Source organism: Strix aluco, chromosome 3 (genome assembly GCF_031877795.1).
Source record: "Strix aluco isolate bStrAlu1 chromosome 3, bStrAlu1.hap1, whole genome shotgun sequence".
Taxonomy (NCBI): domain Eukaryota; kingdom Metazoa; phylum Chordata; class Aves; order Strigiformes; family Strigidae; genus Strix; species Strix aluco.
In genome coordinates, this window is record NC_133933.1 from 47,269,010 (window position 1) to 47,286,326 (window position 17,317).

General features: G+C 35.8%; 1 protein-coding gene across 14 annotated transcripts in view; it reads right to left on the reverse strand.

Annotated features, from left to right (window-relative positions):
- RYR2 (ryanodine receptor 2) overlaps window positions 1-17,317 on the reverse strand; it is a 441,630-nt gene that overhangs the window by 311,633 nt on the left and 112,680 nt on the right. For all 14 annotated transcript variants that reach the window (XM_074818391.1, XM_074818396.1, XM_074818388.1 and 11 more), the window contains one exon: window positions 16,127-16,246. In XM_074818391.1, coding sequence (XP_074674492.1) covers window positions 16,127-16,246 — 120 coding nt within the window. The remainder of the gene's footprint in view (window positions 1-16,126; window positions 16,247-17,317) is intronic.

Here is a 17,317-nt window from a genome sequence, read left to right on the forward strand (position 1 = left end):
AATGCCCTCATGTTTTTAGAAGAACGGTTTTGACAACGGAGTGGCCTTTTGTCACAAGTATGCTCTTCACTTTTTCTAGGAAAAACTTTGAAAATCCAGTCAAGTTCTACTTCCTGAAAAATGTCATTTTTCACACAGTGAAAAGTTTCTTGTTAACAATTGAAATCTCTAAAGATTCCTGGTTCACAGGACAGCTGTTTCAGTGGATAAAAATGAAAAACTCACAGGAATACCAGAAGAATGAAACCAGAATAGGGTCTGGAATAAAAAAACAAGGGAAAAGGAGACCAACACAGGGAAAAACAGCTAGTGGTACAACTGAGGTCAGACCCAAATACACTGCAATCAATTAATTTTCAAAGCCTAGAACACAAGACAGCTCCAGGTCCTCAGTGCTTCTTTTGAATCATGATGTTTGCCTATGTTGCCACATGCAGATCACCTGTATTATATCTTGTTAATCTGACCTAAGCAACTGATTGTTTTGATTTTTTAAAAAGATTCTCTTCTTGTGGTCACATATACAAGGTTTCCCTATTTTATCCACATTTCTGAGTGAAGAATTCTCTCATAAATGAAGTGTTAGATTTGACAAACCCAGCAGTGAAAAAAGTCTCGAGCATACTTTTTGTTGATGTATCAAAGAGAAACACTCATCTACATTAGTCTATGTCTTATCACAAGGAGTTACTAGCTTTTATGAGTCAGCACAACAGTGAAGACCAAAATCCTTCCCTTGTCTTATTTTCAGATAGTGCATGTCATCTGCTGGTCACAGTGGAACAGTTCATTGGCAAAGAAAAATGCATTACCTGAAACTTAAGCTGTACAAACTGAAGGTATAACATTCAGAAGGAAACAGCTTCTTGGGTTTTTCCCCTCTCACAATCTCCTTTAAAAATCCATAAGAAACCTATTTCTACTTAGGCTGTTACATAAGTGCAATTATATTCTTTTATTTTATGCTTGCAAACAACATCAGAGTTTTATGTTACACTTTTTCAGTTTTAGCTCTTTGGAAACAACTTTGACCCCGAGAGCTGTCAAGGGTCATGAGGCTATGTGCTGGTTTTGGCTGGGGTAGAGTTAATTCTTTTCTTAAGTAGCAAGTATTGGGCTCTCTTTTGGATTTGTGCTGGAAACGGTGTTGATAATACAGAGATGCTTTCCTTATTGCTGAGCAGTGCTTACACAGAGTCAAGGCCTTTTCTGCTCCTCACACCACCCCACCAGTGAGTAGGCTGGGGGTGCGCAAGAAGTTGGGAGGGGACACAGCTGGGACAGCTGAGCCCAGTGACCACAGGGATATTCCATACCATATAACATCATGCTCAGCAAGAAAACTAGGGGGAAAGTTGGCAGGGGGGCCACTGCTCGAGGTCTGGATGGGCATTGGTCAGTTGGTGGTGAGCAACTGTTTTCATTTGCATCACTTGTCTTTCCTGGGTTTTATTTCTCTCACTTTGTAATTTCCCTTTTCATTACCATTTTTATTATTATTACTATTTTATCTTATTTCAGGTATTAGACTGTTCTTATCTCATCTCATGTGTTTTCTCACTTTCACTGTTCCTATTCTCTTCCCCCCCAGTCTTGCAAGTGTTTGTGTGGTGCTTAGTCGCCGGCTGGGGTTAAACCACAACAGCTTGTTATTAACAGAGCAGACTGTCTTAACTGCTTGGAAGTTGTAATTCCCAGTATGATGTTTGCTTTCTTTACAGATTCAGGGCCTCATACATTTCATCTCTAAAAAAGGCTAAGAGGTTTTTTCCTCTTATCCTCCATCTCTCCCTCTGGTCTCCTTTATAACTAACTATACATAATTCCAACATATCTACATTACTGAGAGCTGTTTCTCTTTTTTATCTGTTCTCTGAAAATTTAAAACTCTTAGCAACAGATAAAAGTGATACTGTGTAAGGAGCCGTATAACTACATTTCAGCCTCGATAGATAAACCAGGTCAATCAACTCAACAGCCATGACAACATACACTGCTGTAGCCAGAAGCTTGGATGAACATTAGCTAATAGTGTATCACCCTAATGCAGTGTAAATGTGTTCATTTTTAAGGCAATTAGGAAAATTCCATGCTAATTAATAAAATTTAAAAATCTCATAGGATCAACAGTGCTACAGAGATTCTAGGCACACATCCAAATTAACAAAACAGTTTTTGTTTAACTTCATGATGATTCTGCAAATTCTACCTTATTATGCTAATCTTATGTGTATTATTCAAAACTTTACAGTTCCCTTTTATTCTTAGAGATTATGTTGTATTTGTAGCCACTGCAACAAGTAATGAAAAAATCTAGGGTATTATCAGTTGGGAGGGTACTATTGCTTTTGAACCCGGAAAGAAGAGGAAGCAGCTCCCTTTGATTCCTGCAGCATCAGAAAGATGATCTTTATAAAATACTATTTTGCCCCTTTCTGGAAAGCATAGCAGACACCCAAGGAAAATCTTCCTAATCTCTGACCAGATTTATAATAAACCATGCACATTACAACAACCATATTTCAAAGTAGGAATCCTATAATCTTTTGGGATCAAACACGTGGGGCAAAAGTGCACGTCTTTTGTGGCTGTCATAACTGACATGGCCTGACCTGTCTCAGTAGAAATCTTACCTCCACATATAATAACCAGTAGGACATTATTTGCAGAAATTCTCTTACTGTTAAGTTTATCCCATAGCTGAAATCTTCACAGTGGAATTATAACATGTAATAATGAAATCCAAATAAATATAAATACTAACCCTTCCAGAATACCCTACACCATCTCTAATGAGCAATTCATTCACTTTTCAGTGAACGTGAAACATTATGTCTAAGAGAAGCAAAACCTGCTTATTTAACTCATAAGCTATCAACTATAAAACATAACAATGGACACCAAAATTTAAATTCTAAGGATTTTATTGTAAGTTTTCAATTATTACGCTTTCCATTTTAAGATGCTGAAGTCAAGAGTCAACCTGTGTAACCAGGAAAATTGGTGTCTATCAAATATTGTTGGAATGGGGGACTGGGAATTTATGCTCTGAGTCACCTCTGACTTGTCCTTAAACAAAGGCAAGGAGATGCATCATCAGCTCTCTCCTGGGCAACACAGTTTAAAAGTAGCAAAGCATACACAGCTATCAAAATCCTTTGTGGCAAGATGCAACAATGCACTTAGGCACTTACAGTACTAAATGGCATATTAATGGTCTATATTTTCTTTACACATATGTAAAATAAATCATTTGTTATAACTAAAATTAATAATGCATACATTCTGTTTTGTGTCAATACTCATTTATGTGCTTAATTCAATTAAAAAAAAAATTATTCAAAACAAATGAAATGCAACCACCTACAGAATTTTCATCTATTCCACCAGCATTACAGAAGCTAGATATGCTTTATTCAAATTTAGGTGTGCCAGCCCCTACTGGCTAGCAAAAAATTAGTAAATTACAAAGCCACTTTATGAAGATGAATAGTATACCATACCTCAGTTCCTTAATTCATCTTGTCCCTCTTGTTATATGTCTTTTAAAGGTAGTATGTCTATTCTGATTCAGGCTGGATGTAATGTTCCCCAGATTATTTTGCACCCCAGACTGCTTTGATCTGATTTACTTGATTTAAAATAACAATTATATCAAAAATTATATATTTATCTTTAAAGGTATACACATTCACTGCTGTAATGTAAAGCAAATCAAAGAGAATGATATATTGAAAGCTGTTCAATCAAAAAAATATATCTTTGATGATTAAATTCTTGTAGTCTTAGCAAAATTCCAGCAGATATTTGGGTCAGGGACAGAAAGACTTGAGGAGTCCTAAGAGCAAGGGCTACCTGCGAAGAAATTCTTCATGGATCTAGGGACATACACTGTCAGAGCTTCACTGCTCATAAAAAGTGCAATACTACTTTTAAGCATAAATATCTACTTAAAAAAAATCTCACCATGTATACTCAGAAATTGTGGTTCAGCTGTAAATGTACAAAGCCTCTGCTTGACTGTGTATGGCACTGCATTTGAGCATACACTGCATGATGTAGACAATAAACACTCATTTTGCTGTGTACCTTTGTTAATTACAAAATCAAAAAGCTTGGAAGACTGATTAGTGATTATTTGTTCAGCTTCTTAAAGATTCAGATTTCATCCTTTTTTGGTCTAAGGTGCCAAAATACTGTTACTAAGCTGTTAAGCAAACAATTGCTGCTTTAAAGGAGACTCTGCTTATCATTCAGTAACACACCAGCACAAAGTACCATCTAGACAGAAACACCCACGTGCATTTCCCAGCAAACAACGCACCTGCCTCAGAAGTGAATTATGCAAGAAGTAATAAAGCTTAAAAATTCAGAGGCAGGAAAGCCAGTCTCAAGGACCTGGCAAACTATGTGGACTTTTACTCTTTTCCTGCTACTCTTAAATACACATTTAAGGAAGGAGTATAACAAGAAGTTTCTATATAATCACCCCTACATGCAACTGTCACAATCATTCACCAACCTGAAGTCCTCTTTTACCGTATTCAAGTTCCTCGTTTTCAAAATTTCACATTTTGACATCACATATTAACTACAGTATTAAGACCTTTGCAGATACCTATTATGCACAACCACTTATTATTTTCTAGTTGCTTTCAATTTTGTTTTACCAATATCTCACCTTTCACCTTACCAAGTGTCCTGGTTTCGGCTGGGATAGAATTAATTTTTCTTGAGCTGGGTGGGGGCACAGCTGGAGTGCTGGACCCAGATTTCCCACACAAAACCAGGACACCAAGCAAAGATGTTCCACTCCTCTACTAATGTGCATGTCTATGCTGGGGATTTCAAATGCCTTTGTTTGGTATTGATTTTCTTAAAAAAACAAAAATCCACATTCTTGCGAATTTTTCAAAATAACTAGAACTCTTAATTAAAAGGAATCCACCTTTCTATAGAAATAAAACAATCCTAATAAGAATTATTTGGTTTTTGTGTATGTGAAAATAAGAGCTTTAATGGGAACTACAGGTACAGCTAACCTGCATGATAAATAAGCTGGAAACGTACACAATGGGAAATAATTCTTTTGACATTTTGAGTTTATAAAGTGAGATTTTTATAGTCATTAATCTGTACACAGAGTTGCAACTGTATCAGCCAAAACAGGTCAAACTAATTGTTAGTGTACTACTGACCAAATCATATATCGAATATGGCACTCAAAGCATGTTAAAACTTTATTCTCACAATAGCTAAACACAGTAGGCATGTTTCTTATTTAATATAAGACTTCACTGCGATTGTACTTCATTTTTATGGATCTTTTTGTATTGCTTAATACTTCATTTATACACTGGAGAAAGAAATTCTGTATTACTGGACTTTCCAATTTATTCAATAACCAGCACTCAAACGGTTTCTTGCCAAGCCCATTCATACTTCATATTGCACTGAGCGGAATGTTTGTTTGCTTTCTAGGACACCTGTCCAACCGTCTCATGCGAGTCCCGTGCTGTGCCTATTTCTTTTTCTCTCACAGTACTCAAAATGTCACAGAGCTTTGACATTTTCCTTCATATAGAAATAACTTGTCCCTGACGTGACTTTTAATGGATCAATACACACCTTGGCCATTCTACCTAAATTAATTCATCCTATATTACCTAAAGCCATTTGAGTGATGGCTGTTACTGATTTTGATTCATATTTCCCTCATTTATTGCCTTATCACCAGCTGTAAACATTGCACTGTGCACCTAGAACTGATCAATACCTGGAGAAACACCAAGAAAACCTGAAATTCCTAGATGCTTGTTACCATTAAAAGACATTTAGATATGGGATAGAGGTAGAGTTTGCAGGATTGTTAAGGAAAGACTGTATCAGTCTTTTGAAATCAGCCCAGTGACATTCGTTTCCTATGCTTTTTTTAATGGTGTGTAAAAAGTCAGCTCTCGTGGAAAGGCAATGTTTTTGTGGGTGATATCTTTCTAAATATGTCAAGAGAAGAATATAAATACCTGGAATATGGAACAAACTTCCCCTCCTAAATACATTCTTTATATCCAGAAGGGAGGAAAGAGTTAAAGCTCAAAAACATTGATTAGTACCATTCACAGGGGCTCACTACATTTACAAGAATATCACTTTCTGTAAGACAAGAAAAACTATCTCACAGTCAATTAAGGAGAACATTAGCATCAACCCCTTCCAGCTCACACAACTCTGCAACTAGCAGATGGAAGGCAGTACAGAAGTAGACTGCACACCATCACTTCTTTACAAGAACCTTGCACTGAGGTACAGAGAACCGTAAAACTCCTTTTGGCTTATAAATGGGATTTGAAAAGGCCAAGCCAAAAAAGACTGAGAGGAAGGACCTTCTAAACTACTAATCATACTGTGGGAAATCACAGTATTATTCCCATCCTCCAGCTGTTACAGACATGTTGGTTTGGTAAGAAAAAACAGGCTGGAGGCATCAGTGTGGTTCATGGTTCATGTATCAACTTCATATCCATCACTTCTATCTACAGGTTTTCAAACAGCAAACTTCCAGCAATTATTCAAAAATAATTAAACACCCAGGAAAAGCAGCCCACTCTGACCTTCTGCATTTTTGCATACTTTTTAAGATCATAATCACTTTTTTTACCATCTGGTCTCTGTTTTTTAATGCAAAACAAAGCAACTGTTCTTCCGTTTGTGAAACCAGATAAAGTTATGCTTGTATTTGTGTATGAAAACCCCCACTGCCAGCATCAGGACAGTTACTCAAAACAACTTGTATTTGGGTTTCAAGCACAGGGACACAAAACATACATATCTTCAACTTCCAAACTATTTCCACTTGCCTAGTTTCCCCTTCCAACACAGACTATTTATAAACTAACACCCTCAATTTACTGTTTAAAATACTTGTTATGATAGCAAGTTACAGCATTCCCTCTGTTGTTATAAAAGCACAAATCTTCCTCATTTTCATCAGGAAGTAACCAGGAGGAAAAGCCTAGAAACTTGAAAATCACTGCCCAAACGATTAAAGTTTCAAAAAGTCTTAAGAAACAAACAAACCAAAAGTCCTTAATATTCTTTTGTTTGTTTCATTTCAGATACAATGGATATTACTTACCTCAAAGAAACACAGATTCACTCATTAATAGGCCAGATTTCTTCATCCTAGCTTCCGAGAGCCCATTGGGCTAGGATTACTCACAGGAGTCCACTGAGCCAGATTTAGCCCAACAGTGCTTACAAATACTGAGTACAAAGTAACAATAACTCGACTTCAAGTGCTGAGCAGGGCTGCATAGCTAATTTAAAACTGCTACTTTAGACAAACGTTCGCCTAACTGGCTTAAAATAAGCATTTGCACTTTCATGTGTTCTTAGCTTGAAACACACAGATTTATAAATCTGTTTTTTTCAGGTTTTCAGATGCACAGCTCCGTATCAGCCTAATTAAAATTCAAACAACTGCTCTGTAACTACTCTGCGTGAACTAATGAAATACATTCTGCTCTAAACCCATCAGAGAAAATACTTAAAATGCTGAGTTCTAGAGGACTTAGCAGAACATGCACATCATGATGATGTTCAGGGTATTGCAGCAAGCCCGAAGCCGCCAGGGCTGTGCTTGCATTGAACAGCTCTCAGTTGTAACTTTCATCAGGCATGAATGTACAGCAAATAAGAACTCCCACCTCAAAATATTCTGCTGTCGCTCTATGTATCGTTTTATTTATCTTTCAAGGACTTTCTTATGGTATTCTAGTACAGTTTGTGTATTTAGTGAAGGCAAATAATCTGCTTCCAGTCCTTAACTCCTAGTCTCAAAATTATTGAGTCCCAAGACTTTTATACTAAATGGGGAAAAAAACCTCAACCACCAAACCCCATCAGCAATGCAATTGTGTGAGGGCATTGCTTTGAACAGAATGTTCAAAATACAAATAGATAAAGCCATCATGCAATAATAGCAGCTCTCCTTTTTAACAGGAACATTGCTAAAAAGGGCAGGACTCGGAAGCTAAATCACAGCAAACGCAGGTTTTCATAAGCCTGTAGAAAACTCACCAAACCAATTACGGAATTGTACACTACATATCTGACCTTCTTACATCATGGTGCTTGTGTCACAGCTGTATTTCAGACAAGATTTTTCAGCGTAATATCTGCTTCTTTTTATATTTAAATCTTTAAATAATGAGAGGCCTGAACAGTTACTGGGCTATAAATTATAAAGGTAAACTGATTTAATGGGATTTTTCAGGTCTTATTCACTTATTTTATACCAGAAGTTGAATTTCTACATCTGTTCCACTACAATTAAAACAAAAAACAAACCAACAACAAAAAAAAAACCACAAAAAATGCAACAAAACCCACCACCAACCACCATCATGTGCGGTTTTGTAAACATTTAGGGTTTACTTGTTTGCTTTTAACAGACATTTAGATAAAGGTTACAAACCACATATTTGACTGGAGAAATTACAACTCATGTTTTGCTTGTTAACTGCAACAAATTATACAGCTCTGGATTAAGTTTCTTGATTGGATGGCCTATGTTACTAACAGTTTGAAACAAATCATTAACATTAAAAATAAAATGAGCATTTTGAAATTTGTCTTGCATTTGTTAGTTGACAACAGACATAATATATGCATACATATCATATATACTACTTTTTTATTCAGTGCCATCATTTGGAGTATTATCATCACCTAATTAATTCCCCTTAACTACAAAATCATTTTGATTCTATCTCTCAGCTTTTGTTGCTACATTTTCAGGTTACATGTCCTGCACTCTACCAGCGTATGTAAGTATTCGGTACTTTCCTTTGGAGGTTCTTTTTTAGTGCTTTATTAATAAAAATCTTTAATATTTCTAAAATCTATTTTGACAAAATAAATCGCAAGTACACCATACATTTTGAGTCTTATAATAAAACCCTGTGGATTATAAATCACTAATGTTAAGCATGCAGAGTTATCCCCAACAAAGTAGAATTATTGGTAGATGTATCCAGAGAACTGGCCTATAGTAACATCATACTTTTAAATATTAAATGAGTGGGTGTGATTGAAAAAGAAACTCACATTTATGAAAGTACATTTTGTAGACAGGAAGAGCTTTTAATTCCTTTTTGGTAGTAAATAGTCCTTCATTAAGCTAAAACTCAATGTATAGATTTGATAATAAACAGTTCTGTAAAATCACAATAATCCTCCATTCCTGTATGTATTTGAAATTCCAAATATCTGCTGCAACAGGAGATACAATCTGAACATTGAGACTAATAGGATTTCCTAGATTGGATATATTATGATTACATCATTTAGTCTGTGATGACTTGCAAAATATCACACATTTTGTTTCCTTTTTAAAAACTACCTGTGTTACAGATGACAGTAAAAACCTGCTAAATTGTATTATTATGCCTACTAATACTGCACACAACTTTCAGCTGTTTTAAAGCCATATTTCTGTTACCACTTTATATCCATGGATATCTGGCCCAGTGTCTTTCACTGTCTGAGTGTTTCACATTCATTATAAATTATTCAGTCTTCATTTTAAGAAATTATTCTGTTGGTTTGTGGGATTGCAAGGATCACAATCAGGTCTGATGGATATGGCTTCACACCTGCATTTAAGGTGATGATTTATACAAGATTTAAAAGGAATAAAAATTAAATATGATATACATGAATAATAAATATTTACAATTATATAAATTCTGTATTACTTAAAACTACATATAAATGTAGTGAAATACACTGTGTTCTTATTTATATTGCTTCTATAGAGAAGCATTTTACTGGGAAAGAATGATTCATTGAACAAAATCCTGTCTGATCTATACCTAGACTTCCTCTACCTATATCTAAATTATGTATGTGAAGTGGGGCAAGTAATGTGTAAGCATGCATAAATTTGTTACCACCTCTTCATTTAAATTATTAAAATCAATGATCTTGGTGAACGTCTGCTAAACAGAGGCCTCTGAACATAAGATTACATAAAATGAAGTGCCATCTTTGCCATTAAATAGGAACATTCATTTCGGCAACATGACACAAAGGCAATTAAAACAACCTTGGAGGTGCAACTACAAAGCATTGCCAAAGCCCTGACAGTCTTTTTTGACTTTTTTGTAAGGATGCAATGGAAACATAAGCACAGAAAGGAATCAAAGCAACTATCAAAAATAAAGCAAAAAACCTTACCACATGGCAAATTCCCAGAACAATCCTCTGCAAACACAAGCAGATAAAACTGATTTGATTTGTCTGTGTGAATCAAATTTTTTAAAACTTAGTATTTTATTTCATTATGTCAGTAACTGCTCAAAAAGCATCTGCGTTCATCCATATATTAATGGACGTTATGTGCTTTTTTTATGCATTTGGATTTATACAATCAAAAACTGTGCACACCACAGGTACTTTTGCTAAGCTGTCAGGAAGAGTTTCAGACTCAGTTTCTCTGGAGTTAGAAAGATTATTTGCGTTGGCCACTAAGAACATGCTCAAGTGTTTGCTGTACAAGGACACAAAAAAGGAAGTAATCCTTTCCTTCAGACTGGAAGGCAAATGGAGAAAAGAGTTTTTCTCCCATAGGCAATCAGGGTGGAGTAGTTGAGGCCAGTGTCCCTACCCACCATTCCAGATGACACCCTTCTCTAAGACACATCCATATAGAATTTTGACTGCTGCCATGGAAGTTGATTGTGTAAATACTAGAGAATCATGCTTTCTTGTAACCTTGTCTGTGCCAGATGACCATCCTTCTCCACCCTCCCTCTCCCATTCTCCTCTTCCCTTCCAGCATAGGCACCCATTCATCTCCTGCTGATTCATTTACCTGTTGAAAACAGACCCAAAAAAAGGGCAAAGAAAAGACAAAGAATTCTTATTTGGTAGCGCCAAGAAACAGTGTGCCGGTCTTACCATCAGGCTTTATTTTCTAACCCCTCACAACAGTAGCATCTAGGGACCAACAAAGAACGAAACATCACTGATATATGGAGCTCTGGGTCACGGAGCAGACAGCCCCAGCCGACTGGCACGCATCAGTCCAGCATCAATCTGCAGAACCTTCCCTAGTGCTGCAACCATGCCCTGCCACAGGAGAAAAGTGACTCTTCAGAAGCAAAAATGGAAAAAAGTTATCAAAGCCCTAGCATCATGTGAAGCCCTTCCTCACTTTACAAAGAGAATTATTAAGAGTTTAATAAGCTTTTGGACTCTTCTCTCAGCACTGTAGCTTATTATATGTAATGTAATTCACTGCTCAGTGGAAAGTGAAAACCATAGGATCTCATATTGCAATGCCTTCCTAAAAAAATGAGAAAAAAGTTTAAAATTGGGAGGTTTTTTCTGATCTTCAAAAACTCTCACTATATTATCCTTCCTTCTCTCAAGTCCAAATTGCTACGAGCTCAAGAAGAAAAAAGGAAAAAAAAAAGTATTTTTATCGGTCCTTTTTAATGATGTAAAGCAGTTCTTCTATACCTCAGAGCATCATGGAATTAAAGTATGTGAATTTACCACCTGCCATAAAAACAAGAGAAAAAAACACTTTATGCCATTAGAAAAGCGTAACTCATTCTCAGTGCTCTGCTATGCAGTGGCTCACAGGAGATCAAAACCCCATTTGTGACTGGCCCAGAGCTGAGTATTTTTCACTCTGCACCACAGACCAGCATAGTTTTCAGGAGCTGTTAAAAACACAGAGCCAGGTTGTTTGCTTTTCAACACTCCATGCATTATTTAGGTCTAAAGAAAAATAACTTCAATAGCAGACAACATCATTTCTAATGAATGGACTTCCTCATATTAGCAATCTATTTATATATAAAAAGCAATAATCTAATTTTCAAATGTAAAGAAATAGATCTCACTAGTCATCGAGATAAGTTAACTATTCATGATTCTTGTTTTAATAAAAGGGATGATCTTCCACACAAGGAATAGATTTGAAAGTACAGCAAACACTGATGAAACCAAATTACTTATAGATCATTATCAGACAAGAAATTTATGTTCTTTTTTGCTTTTTCTCAGACACACGGCCCTTATTTTCGTCTTTTTACTTAAGAAATTAACATTTATGCTATAAATTTAACAAGACCTGCTGGAGAAATAATGGAATGAGATAAGGAAACTAAGCATTTTAAATTTTGTCTTAAGCTTATCTTCTTTGGGTTTTGTTATTTTTGCTGTTGCAACTTTTTGAATGTTAAAAATTTTTATGGTTTATACATTTTATATTCTTATAAATTTGGAATGTGTAACCTATCCCTAGAACAACATATATTTTGAGATAGATCTGCTTTGACATCAGTAAAGATTGAAATATAATTATTTTTTCACTTGAGCTACTACACCTCTATAGAGATGAGATAGTCACGCATTTATCTTGTACCAACCCGATTGTTTTATACTCAGAACTGTGTCTTATTAATAACATTATGCGTCATTTAGATCTGACATCTTGTTTACCTATTATTTTGCTCTTGAAGATATGGGATCATTTTGAGGAATTTGGTGACATGCCCTGAGCAACAATCAAGAAGCTGCTACACCCCTGAAAGTAGCAGATAAACTACATTTACAGAATGAGTGCAGCAACTAATCTTACTTCCCTTCCCAAGTTGAAATAATGAACGAAATAAAAATAGCATAAAGTGCAAAATAGCTTTTATCCCATTATCAGTCAAAGCTAGAGAACAGTCCCTGGTAGAACTCAAAAGAACTGTTACAAAGGCACATCCCTGACTTCTCCAAGGCTATCGCTAATACAGAATCTAGTCCTCCTTCTGTGTCCTTCATGACTGCAATCCAATCCACTGGCTCAAATAATTAATTTCAAATCAAGAGTACATTTACTGTAGAAAGACCCAGTACCCTCTGACTCAGTCTATGGTCTGACTATCTGGGAGGCAGCTTTGCAGAAAAGGGCCTGAGAGCAGTAAAGTGTGCATGAGCCCACAGCATGCCCTGGCAGCAAAGAAGGGCAATAGCCTCCTGTGCTGTACTCAAAAACACATAGCATGGAGTTATTGTTCTTCCCTTTTACTCAGCACTTGCTAGCCTATATAGAATCATAGAATGCTTTGCAATGGAAAGAACCTTAAAGATTTAGTTCCAACCTAGTTCCAACCCCCCTGCCCTGGGCAGGGACAGCTTCCACTAGACCAGGTTGCTCAGAGTCCCATCCAACCTGGCCTTGAACACTTCCAGGGAGGGGGCAGCCACAACCTTTTTGGGCAACTTGTTCCAGTGCCTCACCACTTTTAACTCACAGTAAAGAATTTCTTCCTTATAGCTGATCTAAATCTACCTTCTCTCAGTTTAAACCCATTACTCCTTGTCCTATCACTACACTCCCTGAAAATGTGTCATTCCCTATCTTTCCTGTAGGCCCCCTTTAAGTACAGGAGGGTGACTATAAGGTCTCCCTGGAGCCTTCTGTAGGCTAAACAAAGCCAACTCTCAACTCAACTCCCTTCCTGTAAGAATGACCAAACCAATGCACAAAAACGTTCACAAACTTAGAAATATAATTGTACTTTGAAATTTGATTCCATAAAATGCCATTTTGTGATAAGATGCATTTCTTCTCAGGAAAAGCCCCATATCAAATTTAATAGCAAAAGATGTCTCTCCATTTGCTACAAAGAAACAAACCTCAAATCTAAAACCAAGCTGTAATGTATCTGCAAATATGAATTAATTCCTTATGTAAAATTCAAACACCTTAAAAGATATACAGAAAAACAATAGATTTGCAGAGCTAAGAAATTCAGAGGATATTTTTGCTCAGTGAAGTGATTTGACAAGCATGGATTGCTTCCAAAAGAAGTGAAGAAAGCAGAATTTGGAAACAGTTTTGAAATGCGAACACATGTGAACTGATAATGCTTACTAAACTGTTTGCTAATTTAGCCTAACTATCATCATCCTTCTTTTGTTAGTATGATGTTTTCTAAGTCTGCTCTTCTCCTCCGATGCTGAGGGAATTTACATGACCCTCCAAAGAAACACTTGTGTTGTAAATTTGAACAGAAGAAAATAAAATTCATTAAGCAATTTTCACAATGAGTCTGCCAGTGTTATTGTTGTAATGGGATAAGTATTAATAGTAGTTCCCAAAGCATTCTATCAATATATATTTTCAACTTGACCATTATTTTTGTAGTGTGAATTATTCAGTGATCCCAGGGCAAGAAAGTGCATGCAAATAAGCTGTGCTAATAAAACATCAGCTACACCACCAGGAGCCACATCTTGAAGGATATTGGAGAAAAGCAGGGGATTGTATCAGGCATTCTCAAGAGTTCAAGTCTAGGATGATAGCTGAGGTCTCTTACTTGTGTTTGGCCTATTACTGGTGCTTGATCTGGTACCTCATCCTTGATAGCTGACTAATTCAGATGGCCACACTATTGTTTGCATTCAAGTGCATCACAATCCCATTACAGCTGGAAAATAGCCTTAAAGACATGAGGGGAAATTTTTTTAACTGGCTCAAAAACTCTGCTAGAACCCTTTTCAAATTATCATATGCCTCTTGTAATATTTTTTACACTCTTCTTTATACAATGCAATAGTAATGTTGTATGGACACAGACTTTAGGAAGTAAAACATTTTTATTTACTCTTATTTACAGTCAACTCTGCTTTAAGGATTTAGTAATTTTATGACTCCCTCAGTATTTATATCTCCAAATGACTTCAAATGAGCTCATCCTAGAAACTGTCAGCCCTTAAAAATTAAAACAAGGATGAACTGCATGGGTTTTGTTTGTTTGGTTTTTTTCCCCAAGCTCATGCAGAATGAGAAGAATAAATATTGCTTCAGAGAACATGGAGAAAAAAGCAGCATCAACAAGCAAGCATAGGAAACCAATATGAAATTTACACTGTATTCCTTAAAGACAAGAATGTTCAGGAGTTTTATATAGTGAGAGAGACTGTAGATTTAACATCCAACCTTATTGAATGATAATAAATTCATTAAATAGATTTTTCTGGCCTTACAGGCAACTAGCACTGCAACCACTTCCATCCCAGCACATTTTTATTGTTAAAAAGATTCACTTAAAACAGAGCAGCAGGAATGAATTCATCAAGATCACTGCTATTATAATGAATCATTAATATCCTAGTGAAAAATTTATTATTATGAATAATACATTCAAAATGATGAGACAGAAAATGAAGCATTACTCTGCAATGTATCAGAGAGAATCAAAGTGATGTTATGGAAGTTGGCAAGATAAAGAAACATCATTTTTTGTTCTAAATCTTTCTAGATGTCTTTCCAGATGCTTCACCTTTATTTTATTTTCTCATCAAAGATTTATATTTTATCTGAAGAAAAAACAAATATGTTGAGCAACGTTCTTCCCTTTGTATAAATAAAATGTTCACTAAATGTACTTTAGTCACAATTCTGCCCTCAGAGGGCACACTTCTGTCTAAAAAACATTTATTTGGGCATATGTGATTGTGAAACAAAACCCCTCCTTTGCAACAAATAGCAAAGTTAATTTTTCAAACTACTGTATCTACTGCATATATAGCAGAGTTATAGTAGGCTTAGATAACAAACTGATCAGATGAGATAATTTTGATACTTGCACTATTACTCTGCCTAGTTAGGAAATTAGAGAGATTTAAGTAATAATCATCTCAACGTAAATGTCAGAATAAAAACTTATCACAAATAGAATAATCGCTCTCTTTCCCAGGGACTTAAAATCAGAGTAATCAAGTGTGTCTTTGAATTGCAGTACACAACAATTGCACTGTGGCTTACTACAACTGAGTTTGGACAACCGAAATAACAAGCATATTAGTGAGGTGAACTTCTGCAGCTAACTAGTTTTAAAGTGAGCCCAAAACAGAAAGCATGGCATTAGAGTCCAGCCAAAGGGCCATGACAAAGGAAGAATTAAACTTCGAAGGGGGATTAAATATTTCTTATATTATTGATACATTTGATTTGTTCATTCTCCTAGACAGATTTGTGCATAGTACATCAAAGCAAGCAGTATTATAACTATATCCTTACTTCATACATGACACTTAAAACACTCAGCAGTACCTTAGAATTTGATGTGGATTCCAAAAAACAAAGCCTGTTGCCAAATCCTTCTGCAGCAAGACACAATTTCTGTTGCTCCTTGTGAACAGTTGCCGTGCACTGCAGAACCACTTCATCGTCCTATCAAAAAACAAAGACAGAACAGTGGTTATGCTTCTGACCCAACAAGGTCTGGGGAAACATTTACAAAATCATTGCTTAACTCAGAAACGGTTATCCCTGAACTCAAGCAGAATCAAATCTCAGCATAATTTTTATTCTCACAGTTGTGAATGTGGGCAAATCAATTAAAATAATTATAATAACTACATATGTGCTTTTCCTGTTTGCCTATCCTTGTACAAAAGTCAGTATGTATGAAATACAAATGTTATGGGACTAAATCCTTGTAGTCATATAGTCAAAGGATATCTTGTCAACAAACCTGAAAGAATAGAAGCAGACCCTTATTTAAATGCCAGTTCTTCAAAGTAACATAACCATGAGTGAGATAATCCCTTTTCAGAAATATGGTTTAAGTTAAAAAGAAAGAAAACTTTGCTGTGATGAGTCTGTTTTACAGCAAAGATTTTCTGATTAAGAATAGAGAAAAATAGTATCACCCTGTGCATTCTGCCCATTCATTTATGAAGCAAAATTAGAGTTTCCAATAATAAACTTCACATGAACAATTATGAAGAGGTCATATTTAACACTGTAAGTAAAATGCAATACAACAATAAAAACTAAAGGATGAAGCATGCAACTGGAAGCAGAACAGGATGAGACCACAAAAATGCAGGCATGTTTACCAAAAAAAAGTTGTTACAGGCAGCTTTTTACATAGGGACATTCAGAAAAGTTAATCAAATTAAATAAATGCCTGAATTTAAATTGAACAGAGTAATTTGAAGCCACTTGTAAACACCCATCCTGAATTAAACTGGCCTTTTATTTGGTTTAATTTACTTCACTCTAGTAATTAAACTAAACTAAATTAAGGTGAGAACAGGAAATTAAACAGAGTTTAATCAAACACTTAAAAAATGTATTCATGTTACCTTTTTTTAATTGTCCCCATGTAGCAAACCCTAGCCCTAAGTGCAGGTAAACCATTGTTTCTTGTATAACAGCAACAGTGCCCAAGCTGCATATTGGTTATGATCCACAGTCAACTGTGGAGGCAAAAAGTAGTAACAGCTACCAGTCAGA